The sequence below is a fragment of the Elephantulus edwardii genome, unplaced genomic scaffold (assembly GCF_000299155.1).
Source record: "Elephantulus edwardii isolate Elephantulus edwardi_28Jun2011 unplaced genomic scaffold, EleEdw1.0 scaffold00251, whole genome shotgun sequence".
NCBI lineage: Eukaryota > Metazoa > Chordata > Mammalia > Macroscelidea > Macroscelididae > Elephantulus > Elephantulus edwardii.
The window spans coordinates 1,385,965-1,405,377 of record NW_006400001.1 but is presented as its reverse complement, the minus strand read 5'-3'; the positions used below and the strand labels follow the sequence as shown (position 1 = coordinate 1,405,377).

General features: G+C 41.4%; 1 protein-coding gene across 1 annotated transcript in view; it reads right to left on the bottom strand.

The window, feature by feature from the left end:
* DHX15 (DEAH (Asp-Glu-Ala-His) box helicase 15) overlaps nt 1-14,765 on the bottom strand; it is a 46,362-nt gene extending 31,597 nt beyond the window's left edge. The window contains exons 1-2 of the mRNA XM_006899273.1: nt 14,531-14,765; nt 4,814-5,249 (exon numbers count right to left, since the gene is read on the bottom strand). Of these exons, the coding sequence (XP_006899335.1) occupies nt 4,814-5,249; nt 14,531-14,601 (507 nt within the window). The 5' untranslated portion in view covers nt 14,602-14,765. The remainder of the gene's footprint in view (nt 1-4,813; nt 5,250-14,530) is intronic.
* Between the last annotated feature and the right edge of the window lie 4,648 nt (nt 14,766-19,413).

The window sequence follows — 19,413 nt, the reverse complement described above, 5'->3', positions numbered from 1 at the left end:
CCCCTTTGATGAAATCCTCAATATGATTCAGGGCACAGATGTCCAGAGTCATTCTAGGAAGCAAGCATAACCCTAATACCAAAACCAGGTAAAGATATTACCAACAAGGAAAACTACAGACCAGTATCTCTAATGAATACAAATTCAAAAAATCCTTAACAAAATCCTAGCCAATAGAATCCAAAAGCACATAAAAAAAAAACAAAACAACAAAAAAAAAACACCACCAAAAAACCAAAACTCATGACCAAGTGGGATTCATAATACGTATGCATGGATGGTTCAACATAAGAAAAAAAATCAATGTAATTCACTGTATTAACAAAGTAAGTAACAAGAACTGTATGATCTTAGCAACTGATGCACAAAAGAATTTGACACAATCCAACAACCCTTCCTGATAAAGACACTCAGCGAAATTGGAATAAAAAGGAATTTCCTCAACATAGTGAAAAGTATATATGCAAACCCAAGAGCCAACATCATTCTCAATGGAGAAAAACTAAAAAACATTTTCCTTGCAAAGAGAGACCAGACAAGGATGCCCATTGTCACCATTTCTTTTCAATATTGTATTGGAAGTGCCTGCTAGGGCAATATGACGAGAAGGAAATAAAGGCATCCAGGTGGGTAAAGAAATGGTTAAACTGTTGCTATATGCAGATGATATGATGGTGTACAGGAAACCCCAAAGACTCAATAAAAAACCTTTTAGAGTTAATAGGCCAATTTAGTAAAGTTACAGGATAGTAGATCAATATCCAAAAATCAACAGGATTCCTCTACAGTAACAAAGAGAACTCAGAGAAGGAAATAAAGAAAGCAATGTTGTTGTTTGATGCCGTCATAGACAACTCATAGCGACCCTATGAATGAACGGCCTGAGCACTGTTCGTACACAGAGTTTCCGGAGGCAAGCCATTTCAGAAGTGGATGCCGCTCCTGCTTCCAGGATTGATTTAGTCGAGAAGCTCCAGCCAGCACTGTCCACCATGGGTACCAATTACCACGACTGGCACATCACTGTCAGTCTTCAGCATCACAGCAACCTCGAGTTACCTCTGTACAGCAACACACAGACCAGTGCTATACCACCTGCATGTCAAACACATGCCCAGAAAAGCAGTCGACTCCAAAAGCTTGCCACAATTCCTGCGCTCACACCACCATGCTCCTTCCTTCTGGCAAGGAGAATTTCCCAAGACCCAAAGAAAGCAATACCATTTACAAAAGCCAACCACAAATTGAGATACTTGGAAGTCAACCTAACTAGAGATCCAAATGACCTATACAAAGAAAACTACAGAGCATTTCTGAAAGACATAAAAAGACCTAAAGAAATGGAAAAATGTGCCCTGTTCATGGATAGAAGACTCAATATGGTCAAAATGACAATCCTACCAAAAGCAAGCTACATGTTCAATGCAACCCCAATCCAGATATCAAATTCATTTTTTCAAGGAGATTGAAGGGGAAATTACTAAATTTGGAGAGACAAGAGACCCCGAATAAGCAAAACACTTCTGAGAAACAAAAATGAGGTTGGAGGTATAGCATTCCCTGAACTCAAAATTTACTAGACAGCAGTGGTAACCAAAACAGCATGGTACTGGTACAATGAAAGGCACACAGACCAATGGAGACTTGAGAACCCAGAAACAGACCCAGCTAACTATGGTCAGCTGATATTCGACAAGGAAATCAAAGCTATCAAATAGGGAAATAATAATCTCTTCAACAAATGGTGCTGGCAAAAAGGATCCAGGAGGGGTGGGAGAGACTGGAAGCAGAGCGATGTGGATGTGCAGGGGGAAGGAGGGATTAATCATTGAGTTGTACAATTTGATGGGTGGGGACATGAGGGAAATGAAAAGAATTTGTTCAAATCTGTATTTGAATTTAGTAAATAAACTAGTAGGGGAAAAAATATATATAAACCTTACTCCTAAAAAGAAAAGGGGGGAAAAAAAAAAAAAGGAGTGAATGCCACAGTCCTGGAAAAAAATGGAGAGCTTCTCCCTGTGGGACAAGAGTGTTCACTCTCACATCTAGTTGATGTGTTAGAAGTCCTAGCAAGGGTGGTTGCTGTGCACCATCCAGTGAGGACTGATCCATAGCTGACTGTCCAGGAGGTTTTCCAAATCTGTAGACTGGACAGAAGAGTGCCAATCTTTCTCCTGCTGAGTAGCTCCTTAGTCATGACACCAGAAGAACTGGATGGTGCCAAACTTCTACTATGGACATTTTGATCAAAAATTCTACAGAAGAATTCTGATCAATCAAACAGAGGAAAATACATTAAAAAGATACAAAATTTCAGAACCCAGACTTTCTGGACATCGAGGATAGATTAACTCCTAAAGTTACTGCCTAAATAAAAAATAGCCTCTGAATGAAGTTGTGTTAAAACCAAGCAATAGTTCAGCTTAACCACTATGTCTGCCTTGAGCGTAACACTCTTAAGAAATCTTTAATAGTAACCGGAAAGATTAGACAGGAACTTTAAGGGGCAGTGAGCTTGTATTAATGAAAGAACATCGAGAAAAAAAAGAGGATGAGAATGGTAACATAACTCAAAGAACGAAACCAATGTCACTAAGCTGTCACACAGAAACAAAGGAACAGGTATAGGTACTGCTGTGTATATTCTCTACAAAGAAAATCATAGGAAAAAGTATATGGTTATTATTACATCTTAAGATTTCTACCTTCTTATGTATAAACCGATATGGTGACTGCAGCAAAGGGCGGAAATATGTGAGAGATAATGAGAATGGCACAGGATACGACAGGATTCACATTTGTTGCTCATAATGTTGCCATGAGTCATAGTCAGTTTGACGTCAACTAACAACTAACCAAACAAAATGGTTTTGAGTCAAAGATGCGAAAAGTATGTAAAAAAGCACCTGGGTGAAATTCATTAGACTGTTCGCCAGTTTCCTCAGGTTCCCTACATACTCTATAACCCTAAGTATCCAGAAAAGCCAAATACTAATCTTGTTATGTGGGGTCCAGTTGCCTGCAACTCAAGACAAACTTATGTACAACAGCTCTGAAGCCAAATACTAATATTAAAAATCACAAACTTCACCTTTAAGGTGACAGGCATGACCCTTTTCTTTTCGGTTTAATAACAAAAAACCTTATCTCTAACATAAAAGGGTTAACCATTATCACACCGAAGTAGCAGTGTGATATAACATGAGTTGTGGGAAATTCAACCATTGAAGCTGTGTAGACCTAGAAATTATTGAAATCAAGGCAATCCCAGGAACCTCCTTAAGATTCTCATGAATCTCATTTTGCTCTCCTTTTATATGGGAATTGACATTTCCCAGGCAGGGATGCTGAATGGCTTAAGTAAAGTATAAACCATGTAAACCAGACAGGATCTTGTTTCACCCAAGTACTAATTAAATGGGTGCTATGAGAAACCACTGGAAATAACCGTGTAAAATACTGATAATACTACAATAAATAAATATAAGTTTAAAAATGTATTTGAGGTACATGAAAAATACAATAATTATCTGTACGTCGTAACATGAGCAAATTCATTTCACAGCTTTCCTTAAGTTTCTAAATTTTCTGTCATTGCCAGGTCTCATTATTTTGTAATCAAAGGAAAACAATTTCTTTTCTTTTTTAATTATCTCGTGTGTGTGTGTGTACCATCAAAACAGATCTGAGTGGGTACAGAAGGAGATTGTCCTTCTTTCTCCAGCAGAGCATCTGGTGGATTTAAGCCATGTGCCTCTGGGATTGCAGTGCAGCTTCTTGCCACTAGGCCACCAGAGCTCCCTGGAAAACAATTTCTTGATCTAGGCTTAAGCAAAGGAAAAAGATAAACTTGAAACTTACTCATCTGAAACTTGTATGAAAATACAATGAGATGTTATTTTTTACCTATTAAGAATTCTGAAAATCGAGATGTAAACTTAAAAGGTTTCTTCTACATGCTCCTGGGAGACAGAGTTAATATGGAAGGCTATTTGACCTTCTTATAAGAATCACAGTAAGAAAAGGACTGGCCCACTTCTGGTCATTCACCCTATGATACACTACATGCAAAACCACTCCAGACAGCCTAGATTTCCATTAACAAGGACCCAGTAAGTAAGAGCACATCCACATTTTAAAAAGTCTACATACCTAATTAACAAACAACTAAATTAACAACCAACTAATGTTCTACCTGTTGTTATGTGCCATCAAGTCACCTGCAACTCATTGCAAGCCTAGGCACAACAGCCCTAACCCCTGCTCTATCCCAGACGGTCAGGAAACCTGCTTTATACGTGGAGGTATAAAGAGGTGGTCAGATGGTCTTGGTTAAGGAGATTTTATCAGGAAAGAACACACAGGTTTTAGTTTAGTGCTGCCTTGTCTTTAAAAAATTAGGCAATATTCATGTTGCCAAATAAAAGTAAAAACTAAAATAATCCTCTAAACAAAAACCAACCCAATGATTTAGCTCTCTCAACTAAAACACATACTTTGTACTCCCAAATCCACACTGCCTCTTTAGGCAAGATGGATGGCAAGGCCCTCTGCTGTATTTAAATCTTAAATTTACAAAATTGGGAAGAGACAAATGCTATCTGCACCACCTCCCCAAACGCACTTTAGGACTGACAGGTTCTTCTTACAGGAGTCTCATGCTAGAAAAGTCACTAAAAAATATTAACCATTAAAGCACCTGTTTAAAGTTATTCTAGAAGGCAACCAGGATGATCAGGAAGAGCAAATAAACAACATTCTGAGAACAAAAGAACAAAATAATAAAAGACAGAGGTACACTTGAACTCACCTGTGTTGTTTTACCAGACCCAGTCTCACCAACCAGCACAAAGGATTGGTGTCTAACCAGGATATCTGTAAACCTATCCTTGTACTCCCAAACAGGCAGCTGGAGCCGCTTCTTCAGGATGTCATAGTATCGAGGAGTGTGGGGCAGATTGGTGAATGGATTGATGCACTGTGGAAGTGATGTGTGTCCTGCATGTCCTGTGTGTGCTGAATGAGCAGAATGTGCTGAATGTGTTGAGTGAGCAGAGTGGGTTGAGTGAGCTGAATGGGAAGCTTTCAGAGGCGGTAATCCAGCACTGATAAGCATGGCGTTAGTAGAAGCTCGCAATTCTTTCTCCTTCTCCTTCTCCCTCTCGCGTTCCCGATCACCTCTATCACGTTCCCGATCTCGGTCTTTAGACCTATCTTCACGATCTCGGTCACGATCTCGGTCCTTCCTAGAAAACAAAAATTTAGAATTAAGTTTCTGAATTTCATGCAATATGCTCATGATAGCATATATAATTATAAAGAACTTATAAGTAGAATGACCAATAAAGAGACTGGTACAAAGTGCAAATACTATCAAAATCAACAAAAAAGAACCTGCAGTCATGCTGTGCCCATTAACATTTTGCCATTTTTGAGCTGTTGTGGTTAGGTGCCCTTGAGTAAGAGCCATAGCAACCCTATGAACAATAGATCTGAACACCGTCCTATCCTTTGCCACCCTCACACTTCCTGATACATTAGCACCCATTGCGGCAGTCACCGTGTCAATCTACCTGGTAGAAGATCTTCCTCTCCATCCCCAACCCTCTCTTCCCAGGCATCATGTCCCTCTCCAAGAACAGTCCCTTTTAGTAACATGCTATAAGTCTGTGAGGTGAAGCCACATCAGCCTTGCCTCCGAAGAGCACTCTGGCTGCACCCTCTCCAAGACATAGTTGTCTGTTTCTTCAGTCCATGAGATGTTCTGTGCTCTTCTCCAACACTAGAGCTCAAAGTCATCAATTCTTCTATCATCCTTATTCACCGTCCAGTTCTCAGATGCCTAGCAAGTGATCAGAAAGACCACCTGGCCTGAATCAGACACACTTTAGTCCTCAAAATGACACCATTACTCTTCAATAATTTGGAGAGGTCCCTAAATGCAGACGCTCCCAGTGCAATACATCTCCTGACTTCCTGCCTGCTGGTACTGATGGTGATGATTGTGGATCCAAGTAACATACAGTTGTTGACAGTTTCAATCTTTTCTCTATTTATCATAATGTTGTCTACCGGACCAGTGGTAAGAATCTTTGTTTTGTTAACACTGAGATGCAGTCCATATTGAAGACTGTATTCTTTGATCTTTGCAACAAATGCTTCAAGTCCTCCTCACTGTGAGCAAGCAGGATTATGTCATGTGCATAATGCCGGTTACTGATGAGTCGTCCCCCAACCCTGATGCCACGTTCCTTTTCATAGAGTCCATCTGCTTAGCGTATACCCTAATAGGTACGGAGAGAATACAACCCTGAGGCACTCCCTTCTTCATTTTAAACCATGCAGTGTTCCCTTGTTCTGTTCACACAATACCTCCTGGTCGAAGGAATAGGTTCTTAAGCTAAGTACGTCCTATTTTGAAATTAGATTATGGGTGGCTTTATAGTGAATGTGTGGAGGTATTTTTAAATTCTAAGTATGCTCAAAATTTAACAAGAATATCGCTAGGTACACAGATACTGAACAAAAAAGACTACAGTAGAGCTCTGCTAGCCTAGTAGAACGGCTGTGTTTCTCAAAGGCAGGTGATTCAAATACAACAGCTGCTCTACTGGAAAAAGATGGGCAGGCAATCTCTTCCAATGCAACTCACAACCTCTAAAATCCCACTGAAGGGTCATCTATGAGTCTGTTCTGACTTGAATGCCCCTCACAACGAAACTCAAAATCACTGCCATCAAGTCAGAGCCAACCCAGAACGGACCTATGTAGTTTATGAGGATGTATGTCTATGGGTTATGTAAAGGCTATGAGATGGATTGGTTCTGTAACTGGGGTGGTGGGAATGAATGTGTCGGGGACGGCGAGGTTGGCCCAGGATTGAGCAGCGTTTAGGGCTCTTGTACACAGGGTTGCTATGAGTCACAAGCAACTCAAGGGCACATACAACAACATGTCTACGGAAGGAGATTGCTGACCTTTCTCCCATAGAGCCACTCTGTGATTTTGAATTATGAGGGGGATGTGCTTTGGGTTAGCAGAGAAACTGTACAGACTAGGTCATCAAATCATTACCTTTCATTAGTTATGTATGTAAACAGTGGTAATTTTGAACACCACTTCCTTTTAGAACTCATTTTTAGAAATATTCTTTTATTCTTTTGTAGGTGTTTTTATGTAAATTCTTTATCATGTATTATCTCCTGTATAATTTGTGCAATATGATAACTGTGAAATAGACATAAAGGATGACGTTGCTTTGTGTCATCAAGTTGCCTGCGATTCACAGCAACCCTTTGTACAATAATCGTGAGCCCTGTCCTATTCTGAGCCAATCTCACTGTCGTTACACACCTACTCCCATTACCCCAGTTACTCTGTCAATTCATCTCATCCAGAGTCTTCCTCTCCTTGACTGTACTTTCACTCTTCCAAGTATGATGTCTTTCTCCAATGGCTGGCCCCTCCTGGCAACTTGCCCAAAGTATATATGAGATAGAGCTTCGAAATCTTTGCCTCCAAGGAGCAGCTTGGTTTCATTCACTCTAGGTAAGACTTGTTCTCCCTTAACTTTCTGCAGCAAGCACTTCAGGACCTCAGTTTCAGCAAGCAAGGTAGTGTCATCTACATAATTCATTCTGATGTCACATTTTTCCTCATAAAATCCAGCCTCCCAAATGATCTGTACCACATACAGATTGAAAGGGTGTGGAGATAAGATGCATCCCTGATGCACTTCTTTCCAAAATTTGAACCACGTAGTGACTCCTTGATAAAGGATGATACATTATCCTGTAACTCGCTTAACCATAAGAGATATATAACCAAATTAAAACCACATTTCAGTGAATGCTACTATAAAAAAACTATGCAGAAACTGCACACTCACTGTCACTGAGCTCCAGAAGCTAGAAATCCTAACAAGAGAAGACTGCAGGGAGTTTGAAACATTGGAGACAAGGAGCCTTTAATTCAGCAGCACAACTTGATGTAGGATACACTAGAGCTTCCTGAACTATGCAAAGAGCTACTATAATAAACTTACTGATGCACGCTGTCAAGCGTTCTTGCCAGCAGATTCTATTTAACAGAGTACACACGCCTGTGAACCGCTGGGACAAACCATCAGAGCATTTCTCTGAGGAATTGCTGCTGGGTTTGAACCAATGACCTTAATGGAAAGGTCACAAGCCACATGCCCAACCACTACATCACCCTTATATGATTTTCTCCAAACTGAGCTAATTCTAACTCATAGCAACCCTCCACTGGATTTCTGAGGCTGTAAATGTTTATTCACAGGATGTACAGGAGGAGACTGATCATCTTTCTCCCTCAGATTGGCTGGTGGATCTGAACTATGAGCTTTTGTTAGCAGGCTGACAAGCTGCTACCAGGGATCCTTTTTTAAAATGTGCTGTCGATTCAAAACCAATTTACACTGACACTCCAGCCAGAGGCTGTAAATCATACAGGAGACTGTGCACGTCCCCCTTGGAGCAGCTGGTGCCTTTGCAACCTTCTGCCTTTGGGTTGGCAGCATAACTCCTTATTACTCAGCCTCCACCACCCCTTAAATTCTAGGACTATTGTGTTACATCACCACTGAGCTGACTATAATTCACAGGGACATTACAAACAGATCTGAATCCTGCCCTATCGTGTGTGCCATCCTCATCATTTCTGATATGTTCCATTGTTAAGGTCACTGTTTCAACCTCCCTTGTCTTCCTCTCTTCTCTGACCCTTTACCCTTCCCAGCATGACTGGCTCTTCCTGACAACTTTCTCTAATCCTCCATCTTTTCAAATATGTTGTCTTTTTTCCAAGGAGTGGCCCTTCCTGACTTTCCATGTCCACAGTATGTTAGACAAAGTTTCACCATCTTTGCCTCTAAGAAGCACCCCGGTTGCATGTCCTCCAAAGTGGACTTGTTCATTCTTTTGGCAGTCCATGGGATATTCGGTCCCCTTTTCTAAAATGGATTCTTTTTCTGTCATCTTTATTCACTATCCAGTTTTTAGTCACAGTAAATAAGCGAAAAGATCATGGTGTACCTTAGTCTTTAAATAGACACAATTACTCTTAGTACTTGAACAAGTCCATGATAGTAGAATTTCCCAATGCATTATGTCTTCTAGTTTCTTGCTGGTTGTCACTATAGGTTTTGATTACAATTCTTCTACTAGGGACCACCATTTCTGTTCACAGGGTTACTCTGAGTCACAATCAAAGTCACCCAAATAACATTTACTCATTTTACTTATATAAGTAACAATGTACTTCAGATCCAGTTCTACATCAGACAAACTCACCACTAAGTGTTCATATTCATACTTAAAATAGCAAGGCAGCTTTGATAAAAGCCTCTAAACACATCATTATTGTTTATTCACAAAACACAAAAATATAAATACACTATCCCAAACAGCTGTCTTGGAGAAGGTGCAGCCAAAGTGCTCCCTGGAGGCAAAGATGATAAAGTTGTGTCTCATTTACTACTTCGGGTTATGATGCTAAGAGATCCTTGAAAAGGGGCATCACACTTGGGAAGGTAGAGCAACATCAAAAGTAAGATCCTCAACCAGATGGACTGACAAAGTGAGTGCAGTAATGGGCCCAAGGGAGTCAGAGAGTGTGAGGATGGCAGAGGATAAGACAGGGTTCAGATCTGTTGATCACAGGATTGTGATAGGTTGTACTAGACTCAGTGGCATCTAACAACAACATACCCCAAGTCTTACTGGTAGAACAGGAAAACACATTAATTTTCAATTAACAACAGATCACCCAGATAGCAAGCATATTCTTAGGAGGAGTACGGGTAAAATGTTAAACTCAGTATGTCAGGGTGGTTTCTCAAGTGGAGAAACAGCAAATCATATACGGTCATTAAATAAAATTCATCCACAAAAATAAGCTTAGGAGAAAAAAAATCCTGTATTTATATTTACCTTTTCTTGTTGAATATACACTTTCTAAAGATTCATATGATACACAAACTACAATAAAATCAATCCTTCTGTGCTTCCTAAACAAAGAGAAAGTAAACCAATCTAATTAATGTAAACCAATCTAATTAATGTACCAAACAAAATTTCACAATTCAGAACTTCTGAGCCCTGGCCTGCTTTAGAAATGCATCTGTCATCAACCACCCTCAATGCAGGTTCTCATTTTGTACCTGGTTTAAGATGCCCACAAATAAAGAAAAGCTTTGTATTACCCTCAAATACAAATGTGGAGTAATCTAATGACAGGGTTTGGTTTTCGTACCTTAAACTATGATTTATACAGACCCTATGAACAATGGATCTGAGCCCTGACCTTATCCCGTGCCATTCTCATCATCTGATATACTGAAGTCCAATGTTATGGTTTAATCCATCTGTTGAGTCTTCATCTCTTTCATTGATCCTCTGCTTTTCAAGCACGTCTTTTCAGAAGATCAGCCAGCCCCTCCTCACAACATGCCCTAACTATGAGAAAAGAAGTTTCACCAAGCTTGCCTCTAAGGAGCACTCTGCTTGCACTTTCTCTAGGACATACGTGTTTGTTCTTTTGGCAGACCATGTGCTATTCAGTACTCTGCCATACCAATGGGACTAGTCAGTGATGTAAATGGTACAGATTAAAGTGTCTACCTTCCAAAGGGGAGAACAAACATTAGAAATACAAAACACGACAGCTATTAAGCACATGGTTTCTACTACCTCCTTCAGTTCTAGCTGTGTACTTTTTAACTAGCTGTCTGACCACAAGAGATTAACTTCTCTACTGCCTCAGTCCCCTCATATATATAATATGGCAATTAACAGCTTCTGTTTTATACTGTAAACAAAGGATTAAAGGATTTTACAAAACAGCTTTCAAGTGGTGTAAATGCCTCCAAAATGGCACTTATCATGAAACATTTTTTTAAATTTACAATGCCATGTTAAAGAAGGCTTGCTATGGCACTGCTAATGAAGATGTAAACTAGCCACAAAAATTAGTAAGTGTTGCTTTGTATCTGGCAATCTCACTTCTGGAACTAATTCCTAGGGGAAACTGTACAAATATATACTCGTAAGTATACACAATGGCCTAGTGGTAATCACTCTCACTGTAATAAACACAAAGCCACATGGTTCAAAGCCACCAACTGTCTCATGGGAAAAGAATGGGTAATCTCCTCTTGTTATTTTCTGCCTCTGAAAAATCCTTGGAGGGTCAGCTATGAGTCAGTTGGAACCTGACAGCAGGTAACAAGATATTTATTCCATGTCTTCATTTACCATACTGAAGACCGAGAAACTAAGCATCGATGAACAGGAAATTAGGTACATAAGCTATAGATACCTTTACAACTGTAAAGCTATGTAGACAATAAAACAGGTAAGTGATCTCTATAGTTCTGGCATGTTTGTGGGAAGGAATAATCAAACCACAAATGCATCTAGTTCGCATCTGTGAGAAATCATGCAGGAATTGAAGGAAAATTCTTTTTTTTTAATTAAATGATTAAAGGTGGGAACAATATGAAATGTTTCTTTAATAAGGGAGCTTAGTTTGTGTTCATTATGGCAAATGAAGAAATGCAATAAATATCATTAATATGTATGTATTTATATAGTTTTCCTAAGAATATTAATATTCCACGAGGGAGCTCTGGTAGCTGAGTGGTAAGGCTGTGTGCTGCAAACTCAAAACCATGCAGTTCAAATCTACCAGATGCTCTCTACGTTAAAACGGACAACCTCCTTTTAAAAACCCACTAGAGGCTCAACTACGACTAATTCAATTCAATCGCACTTAACAACCACCATATTCCAGGGGGCATGTTCTATCACTGTATCTTCATGATACTGTAGTAAAAGCATATTCATACATACAGCACCCAAAATAATGCCAGGTACACATTAAAGTAAGCATTCTAAATAGTAAAAAAGCACGATGTTCCGCTTTTATACAAATAGGAAAAGCTCTTATCAGGAAGCGACTGAAACAAAAAAGAGAAAACTCCCTAATTTTAAGAGGGCTCCTCCTCCCCGTTCTTCAATTATCTTTTGTCTTTTCAGTGACAAACGTTAGCAGATTTTCTGGGATAATGGAAAGAAGAATGAAGTCAACAGTATACAGCTGAATGTAAGGAATTGCACTGCCAAGGCAAAGGCGGTTCGAATCCACCAGCCACTGTAAGTAATCTCCTCCTGTAAGAGTAAACTATGAATCAGTTCTGACTCAATGGTACACAACAATTAACCTAAGCCTCCAACTTCTCTTTATAACCTCAAAGTTTTATTTGGCAGATAAAAACAAAGTAAAATCTGAGAGCATGGACAATTGGAAGTCATACTCCAGTATCACTTAACAATTTCAATCGTCCGCCGCCCCCCCCCAAGTCTCTAGGATTGCAGCTGAAAAGAGTCACCAAAACGGAAAATCCTCTACACACTAATAAATACTTCAAGTCACACTAAAGAAAACTAGTTCTATGAGAAAATAACTACTCAAGATATAAAAGAGTATAAAACAGTCTTCCAGCACGCAGGTGTTCTTATTCCAAAATTGAATTCATTTTTTCATCCACAGACAAAAAGTACAACACAAGGGAATCTTAAAGTCACCACCTGCAAGAGGAAGGAAGCAACCCTGTATACAAACCATGAGCCCACTAACCACAAGGAAACATCTTTACATGGTGCACATACCCAAAGAGAAAGGATCTAATGCACTAATCTGAAGTCTTCTGAGACACTACTTCCAACTCAGCCAGATGACAAGCAATTTATTTTTTACTTACAAGCAACAAACCCCAAGTATTCCCTACATGAGAGGCCCATCACACGTGTCATTACAATTAGCATCTAAGACAAGCAATATAAAGGGGGAAAACAACAGGCTAAGAGTGAAAATCTACATTGGCTGCAAGCACTCTCCAGCTACAAATACAAGCTACGTGGAATGGGGTGAAAACCGCAAGTTCTAGACCAGGCACTCCAATGTTGTACAAACTTGCACCAACCAAGTTTACAGCATGAGGTCTCATTTCCCGGTTCCTTCAGTGAATTTTTAACAAGTCACTTCAGCCCTTAAGAGTGTCTGTACCCTGCAGCTCCAAGACATTCAAGTTTTACTAGGCAGGCGAGCTGTTATTTTGGGGGAAAGAGTGTAACTTAGGGAGAAAAAGCAATTAATATTGTAAAATATAGTTTATTTCTAAGATCAAATTTCTGCTTTAGAAGTTCAGCATATAAAACAGCACTAGAAAGCCTGGTTCACACCGCAGACACTAACAGTCAATCCACATCCAGGACTTCTGGGCAACAAAAATTTACAAAAGCGACAGAGATGACTTAGCACAGCTAACTGGGTCCACACACAACAGAAAAGTATTCCAACTATTTGCATATTCAGGCTTTCGCCCTCAATTACCCAAATAGGCCTACATACTTCAGGAACTGGAGGGGGAGTGTGATGACAAGAGAAGAATTTGATGTCATTACTAATGCATCTTTCAGGAAAGACTAAGGGAGGGGAAAGCTTATCAGAAGAAACACTCTTGAATCTTCAACTCCCAAACCACCTCCTGTCCCCAGGAGCAAAGGAGGCTGTCATAAATGTGACAAATTCTTTTTTTTTTTTCTTTCTTTATCATAAGGGTCTCTAGAATTCAAAAGTTGTGTATGAAGAATGGGGGGCGGGCTGGAATGAGAATAACTTGGGGGAGATCGGAAGGCAACCTCCCACTCCTACTCCAAGCATGTCCTCTTCCAGTGATGTAACTCAAGCAGGAAATAAAGGAGAGACGGCGGGAGCGGAGGCAGAGCGCGCAAGTTTGCTGAGAGGTAGGGAGAGTTTGAATGGACGCTGCCTCCCGCCAAGCCCTTAAAATGGGATGACCCTGTCCTCCCCTGGCCACCAGCCCGCCGGGCACCCGCCGAGCTCCCTGCGCACCACCCCCCCCATCGCGATCGCCCGCACGTCTCGCACTTAACTCCCGCCACCACCATCCCGGCCTCCCCCAGAACCCGCGCGCTCCTGCACGCCCCCCCGATTGCCTTTCGGAGATAGCCCCTCCCCGGGATCGCGCCCCCGGGCCCTCGGCCCTGCAAAGTGCCCGTTGCCCTTGGGAGGCCGAATCTCTCGCCCTTCTCCGCTCCGCCCCCATAAACCCAGGCCTTCGAGCGGAAGCCAGACCACGAGGTCCGCGCTGCGGTCCCGTCCCCCCAACCCCCGCCTTGGAAAAAGGTCTCTTGGTTCGAATCGGCCCGGCCAGAACCGCCCTCGTGGCCGCCACAGGCCTCGCCACCGCCCCGAGGAAGACGGGCGGCGGCCCGGCCACGCGCGCACATCCCCGGCGCCCTTGCTGGGCCGGCCGCCTCGAGTGGCGCCGCTTCCCCCGGCCCCGAAGGAAACAAAGGCTCCAGATCGCGGTCCCGTTCTGCAGGCCGGTGCTGGCCTGCTCCCCCTCAACCCCACCCCCCGGCCCATCGCGACCTCAACAAAGCCCGAGTCCCTGCCTCGCGCCCCTGGCCTGGCTTACCCATCGGTCCCCGCACGCTTCTTGCCGGAGGGGTAATCTTCTCCCAGGTCCAACCGGTGTCGCTTGGACATCTTCGGACGCTCCGAGCTGGTGGTTACGAAGAAAGAGAAGGCTGTCGCGGTGCGGTTCGATGGCAGCTACCCAACTCTGGAGTACCCTCACCCTTCCCGCTACAACAGATAACACCGTGCGGCCGGAACCAGGAGCTAAAATGGCGGCGGCGACGAAGGGCGGGCCTGCGCGCGCGCTTCCGCACCGTGCGTGCGTGCGTGCGTGCGTGTTTCCGCCTGCGGTGCGCGTGCACGCCGCCCGGAGGCGGCAACGCCCGCCCACCGCCCCTCGGGCCCGCCCACCATGCGTTACGCAGGCTCCGCCCCCTTCCTAGCAGATTGCAATCAACCTGCCAGGCGGCCTTTAAACGGGTGTGCAAGGCCTTGGATCTCAATTTAAATCTCATCTTTCTCTCATTGAGAATAAGAACAGAAGTCTAATCCTCTTCAGAAAATCGGACCCATCAGCATTGTCTTTGCTTTAGGGCAGCCTGAGACCAACAGAGACAAGATCAGAACTTAATCTGTAAAATATACCACTCAACTGCAGTGAGAAAACTGTTGTGAAAAAAACGCCAGAGCTTGTCATGATCCCTTTTGACCTTTTCTCTACCCTCTGCAGACAATGTGCGTTGGACCTTTGAAGTTTTGCTGGAACTTTTATGTTTGTTCGGGCCCGCCAACCCCCCACCCACCCCACCCACGCCTGTGTGCCTTCTTTGCCTAAGACAGTATGAATCCTACTTCTTTATTCGTCTCACGTACTTTGAGCACGGAGGAAAGATCCTCAAAAAAGATGCATGGCCCTGCTGAAACTTTGATTTTAAATTTCTAGCCTATAGAACTCTTTCTGCTGTACAAAGGATCCCAACTGTTGTTTATTGGTCTTAATTATAAGGATCTTTGTTTTCTTTATCTTGAGATGTAAGACACACTCAACTGGCTATCTATAGCCTTTGAGATTCATCAATAGTTAATGAAGATGATGGTTTTAGGTGCTTTCCAGTGGTTATAACGGCAATCCTATGAATAGATCTCTGAATCTTGCCCTATGCTATCCCACCACACCATCTCTAAAATGCTCAAGCCCACTGTTACTGTGTCACTGTGTCAATTCATCTTATTGAAAGTCTTCCTTTCTTTTCCTGATGCTCCAACCTTCCAGCATGATGACTTTCCAAGAACTGACCTCTCCTGACAACATTCCAAATGTATGTGAGATACTGCCATTTTTTTCTCTAAGGAACGCCTGGCTGTACTTCCTCCAAGACATACTTTTTTATTCATTTGGCAGTCTGTGGGATATTCAAGACTTCTCTTCAACGCCACAATTCAAAGGCATAGATTCTTCTTTGACCATCCTTATGATTGTCCGACTTTCAGATGCATAGCAAGGGGTTGAAATGATTATGGCCTGTATCAGGCACATCATAGGGTTTAAATCAATATTCTTGCTTTCTAACATTTTGGAGAGATCCTTGGCAACAGATTTTCCCAGGACAACGTGTATTTTGGGGGGATTTGGTGTTTTGTTTCCTGACTGCTGTTTCCATGAGTGTCGATTATGGATCGAAGTAAAATGAAAACCTTGACAGCTTCAAACCTTTTTCTCATCTGTCATGACGTAGCCTATTAGCCCGGTGGTGAGGATTTTTATTTTCTTGATGTTAAGTTGTATTGTATATTGAAGGCTGTAGTCTTTGATCTGCACTAAGTGTTCCACGTCTTCTTCACTTTCTGTAAGCAAAGTTGTATCAGCTTCATAGCTCAGGTTATTGATGAGCCATCCTTCAATCCTGATGTCACAGTCTTTAACATGTAGTCCAACTTCTTGAATGATTTGCTCAGCATACAGATTGAATAGGTACGGAGAAAGGATATAATCCTGCTACACACCTTTCAAAATTTTCAACCATGCAGTGGTCCTTTGTTCTATTCAGACAACTGCTTTTTAGTTTATGTACAATTTTTGCATAGTTGTTGTTATGTGCCATCAAGTCAATTGTAACTCATAATGACCCTATCCACAATAGCTCTGAACACTATCCTATCCTGAGCTAATCTCAGTTTCTAACAGATTTACTCCCATTACCTCAGTCACTGTGTCAATTTATGTCATCAAGGGTCTTCTCTTGAGTTGTCCCTTTTTCCTTCCAAGCATGATGTCCTTCTTCAAGGTCTGGTCCCTCCTGGCAATATGCTCAAACTATGTGAGATGGTTGCATATCTGATTGATTTTTTATTGCAACAGCTGGTAGAAGTAATCTGTTTCTTCCTTTTTGGCTCTCGCTGTTGGTGTATAAAGTTAAATTATAGTGGTATTAACAGGTCTTCCTTGTATGCATATGGATATTATCTTGTCACTCATTGTATGTCAAGATGGATCTAGAAATGATCTTTTTTTAAACTATGACTATGATCTCATTTTTTGTCTTACCTTTTGATTTCCAGCATATTTGATCATACCATTTTTTATCTGAATTAAAATGTCCCATTTCATTTCAGTTTGCAAATGCCTAGTATGTATATATTTATGTGTTCCATTTTTCTCTTTAACAATTTCCAATTTTCCTACATTTTCACTTTTCACATTCCACTTTCAATTAATTACTAGGATCTCTTTGCAACTGTTTCTCCTCTTTTGTGATTCCCAATATGAAACATAACCTGCAGTGCCATATTTGCTAGTCTAAGTGTGCTTTATTTGCAAGTAATAATAAGGGACTGGAATGCAAAAGTTTAGAACAAGAAAGAAGGATTAGCGCTCTGGAAACATGGACTTGGTGACAGAAATGAGGCTAGAGACAGAATGATAGAATTCTGTACAGTCAATGTTGTATTCATCACAGATACCTTTTATAAGAAGCACAAATGGTGACTGTATTGATATGTACCTCACCTGATCACCTACATAAGAATCAGATTGATTACATTTGTGGGGGGGGGAAGTTGGAGAATCTCAATATCAACTGTAGGCAAGGTGCTGTTTGTGGAACAGATCCTCAACTACTGGTTGCAAGTTCAAACTGAAGCTAAAGAAAATAAAATCAAATCCACAAGGACCAAAATTTGACCTCGAGCCTCTTCCTCCTGAATTTTAAGACCATAACGGGAACAGGGTGGAGGCTTTGAATACTAATGAGCGAAGATCAGATGAGTTGGGGGAGTATACCAAGAATATCATCATCCATAAAGACTGCAAAAGATATTACAAAGATGGAGGAAGAATAAAAGACCAAGATGGATGTCAAAAGAGGCTGAATACTGTACTAAACACTGAGAAATCAAGGCAAAGGGAAGAAATCAAGATGTTAAGGAGTTGAACAAAAGATTTCAAAGGGTGGCATGGGAAGACAAAGCAAAGTATTATAATGAAATGTGCAAAGAGCTGGAGTTAGGAAATCAAAAGGGAGAATTCACTCAACATTCTTTATGCTGAAAGAACTGAAGAACAAATTTGAGCCACAAGTTGCAATAATTAAAGATGCTCTGGGCAGAATGTAGAATGAATGACCCAGGAAGCACCAAAGAAGATGGAAGAAGTACACAGAGAATCTTATGAAACAACAGAAGAATCTTATGAAACAACATATGATCAAGAGCCAATGGTGATGAAAGAGGAAGTTCAAGCTGCTCTGAAGGAATTGGCAAAAAATAAGACCCCAGGAACTGATGGCATACCAATTGACGTATTTCAACAAAAAGATGAGCTGACCAGGTTGTGCCATGAAATCTGGAGGACAATCAGTTTGCCAACTAACTGGATGAAATCCATATTTACTCCCATTCCAAAAAAAAAAAAAAGGTGATCCGATGGAGTGTAGAAATTATCAAACTTTGGCAGCCTAGGGGCAAGAAGCTGTGCTGCCATCCTGAAGTTGCACGGCTCGAGGTCACCAGCTGCTCCTTGGGAGTATGTAATATAAATGATGCTGTTGTTGTGTACTGTAGAGTCAGAACTGACCCATAGCTGACCCTGTGGTAGGTTTTTAGAGGCAGTTAATTCCGTGGGAGGAAACTGCCCACTCTTCTTCCAGGAGATATATTGTGCTGGAAAAGTCTGCAGTAAAAGACCTCTTCAAGTTACCGAGGAACAATGATGTTAGTTTAAGGACTAAGGTGCTCAATTTTGCCTAGTAGTCATCATGAAAAACCTATACCTAGATCAAGAGGCTGTTATGGAAACAGAGCAAGGGAACATTACATACCAATGCTATTAAAAGTCATAGCAGTAAGCCAACTTCCATGTACATGAAGTATATTGGCTAGAAATCAAACCTGAGTCTACCACAGGGAAAACAAGAATTCCAGCACTGAATCACCGAAGTTCCCTCCTCCTGTGTGATATTGTAGTGTTAGGTGCCATCAAATTCCTGAATTCTACTTGTTGTCTCAGAATCTACTCTCCATAGAACCTGACTGAGAGAATTGTGGTGCTAAAAATGGTCCAAGAAGGCAGATAATAAAATTGAATTTTGGAATTGTCATTGTCAATTGGAATTGTCAATTGGCAGGCAATAATGACTTCATCAGTGGTGGTACGTAGAACATATAAGATAGGAGGGCCATTGTTAAAGCATGTACATGTGGTGAACCAGAATGATATTACAGTAGTAGATAATCCACTGTTTTCAGAGTATGGGGGAAACAGCAGTTATAGGGCTATTAGAATTTGATGCCTTCAAAGTGGATTGAAGCTCAACAGCAAGAAAACAAAGATTCTCATCACTGGGCCAATAAGCAGCATAATGATAGATGGTGAAGAGTTTGCGATTATTAACAACCTTTAGCTTGCTTGGCTCCACAATCTACACTCTTGATACCAGCAGCCAG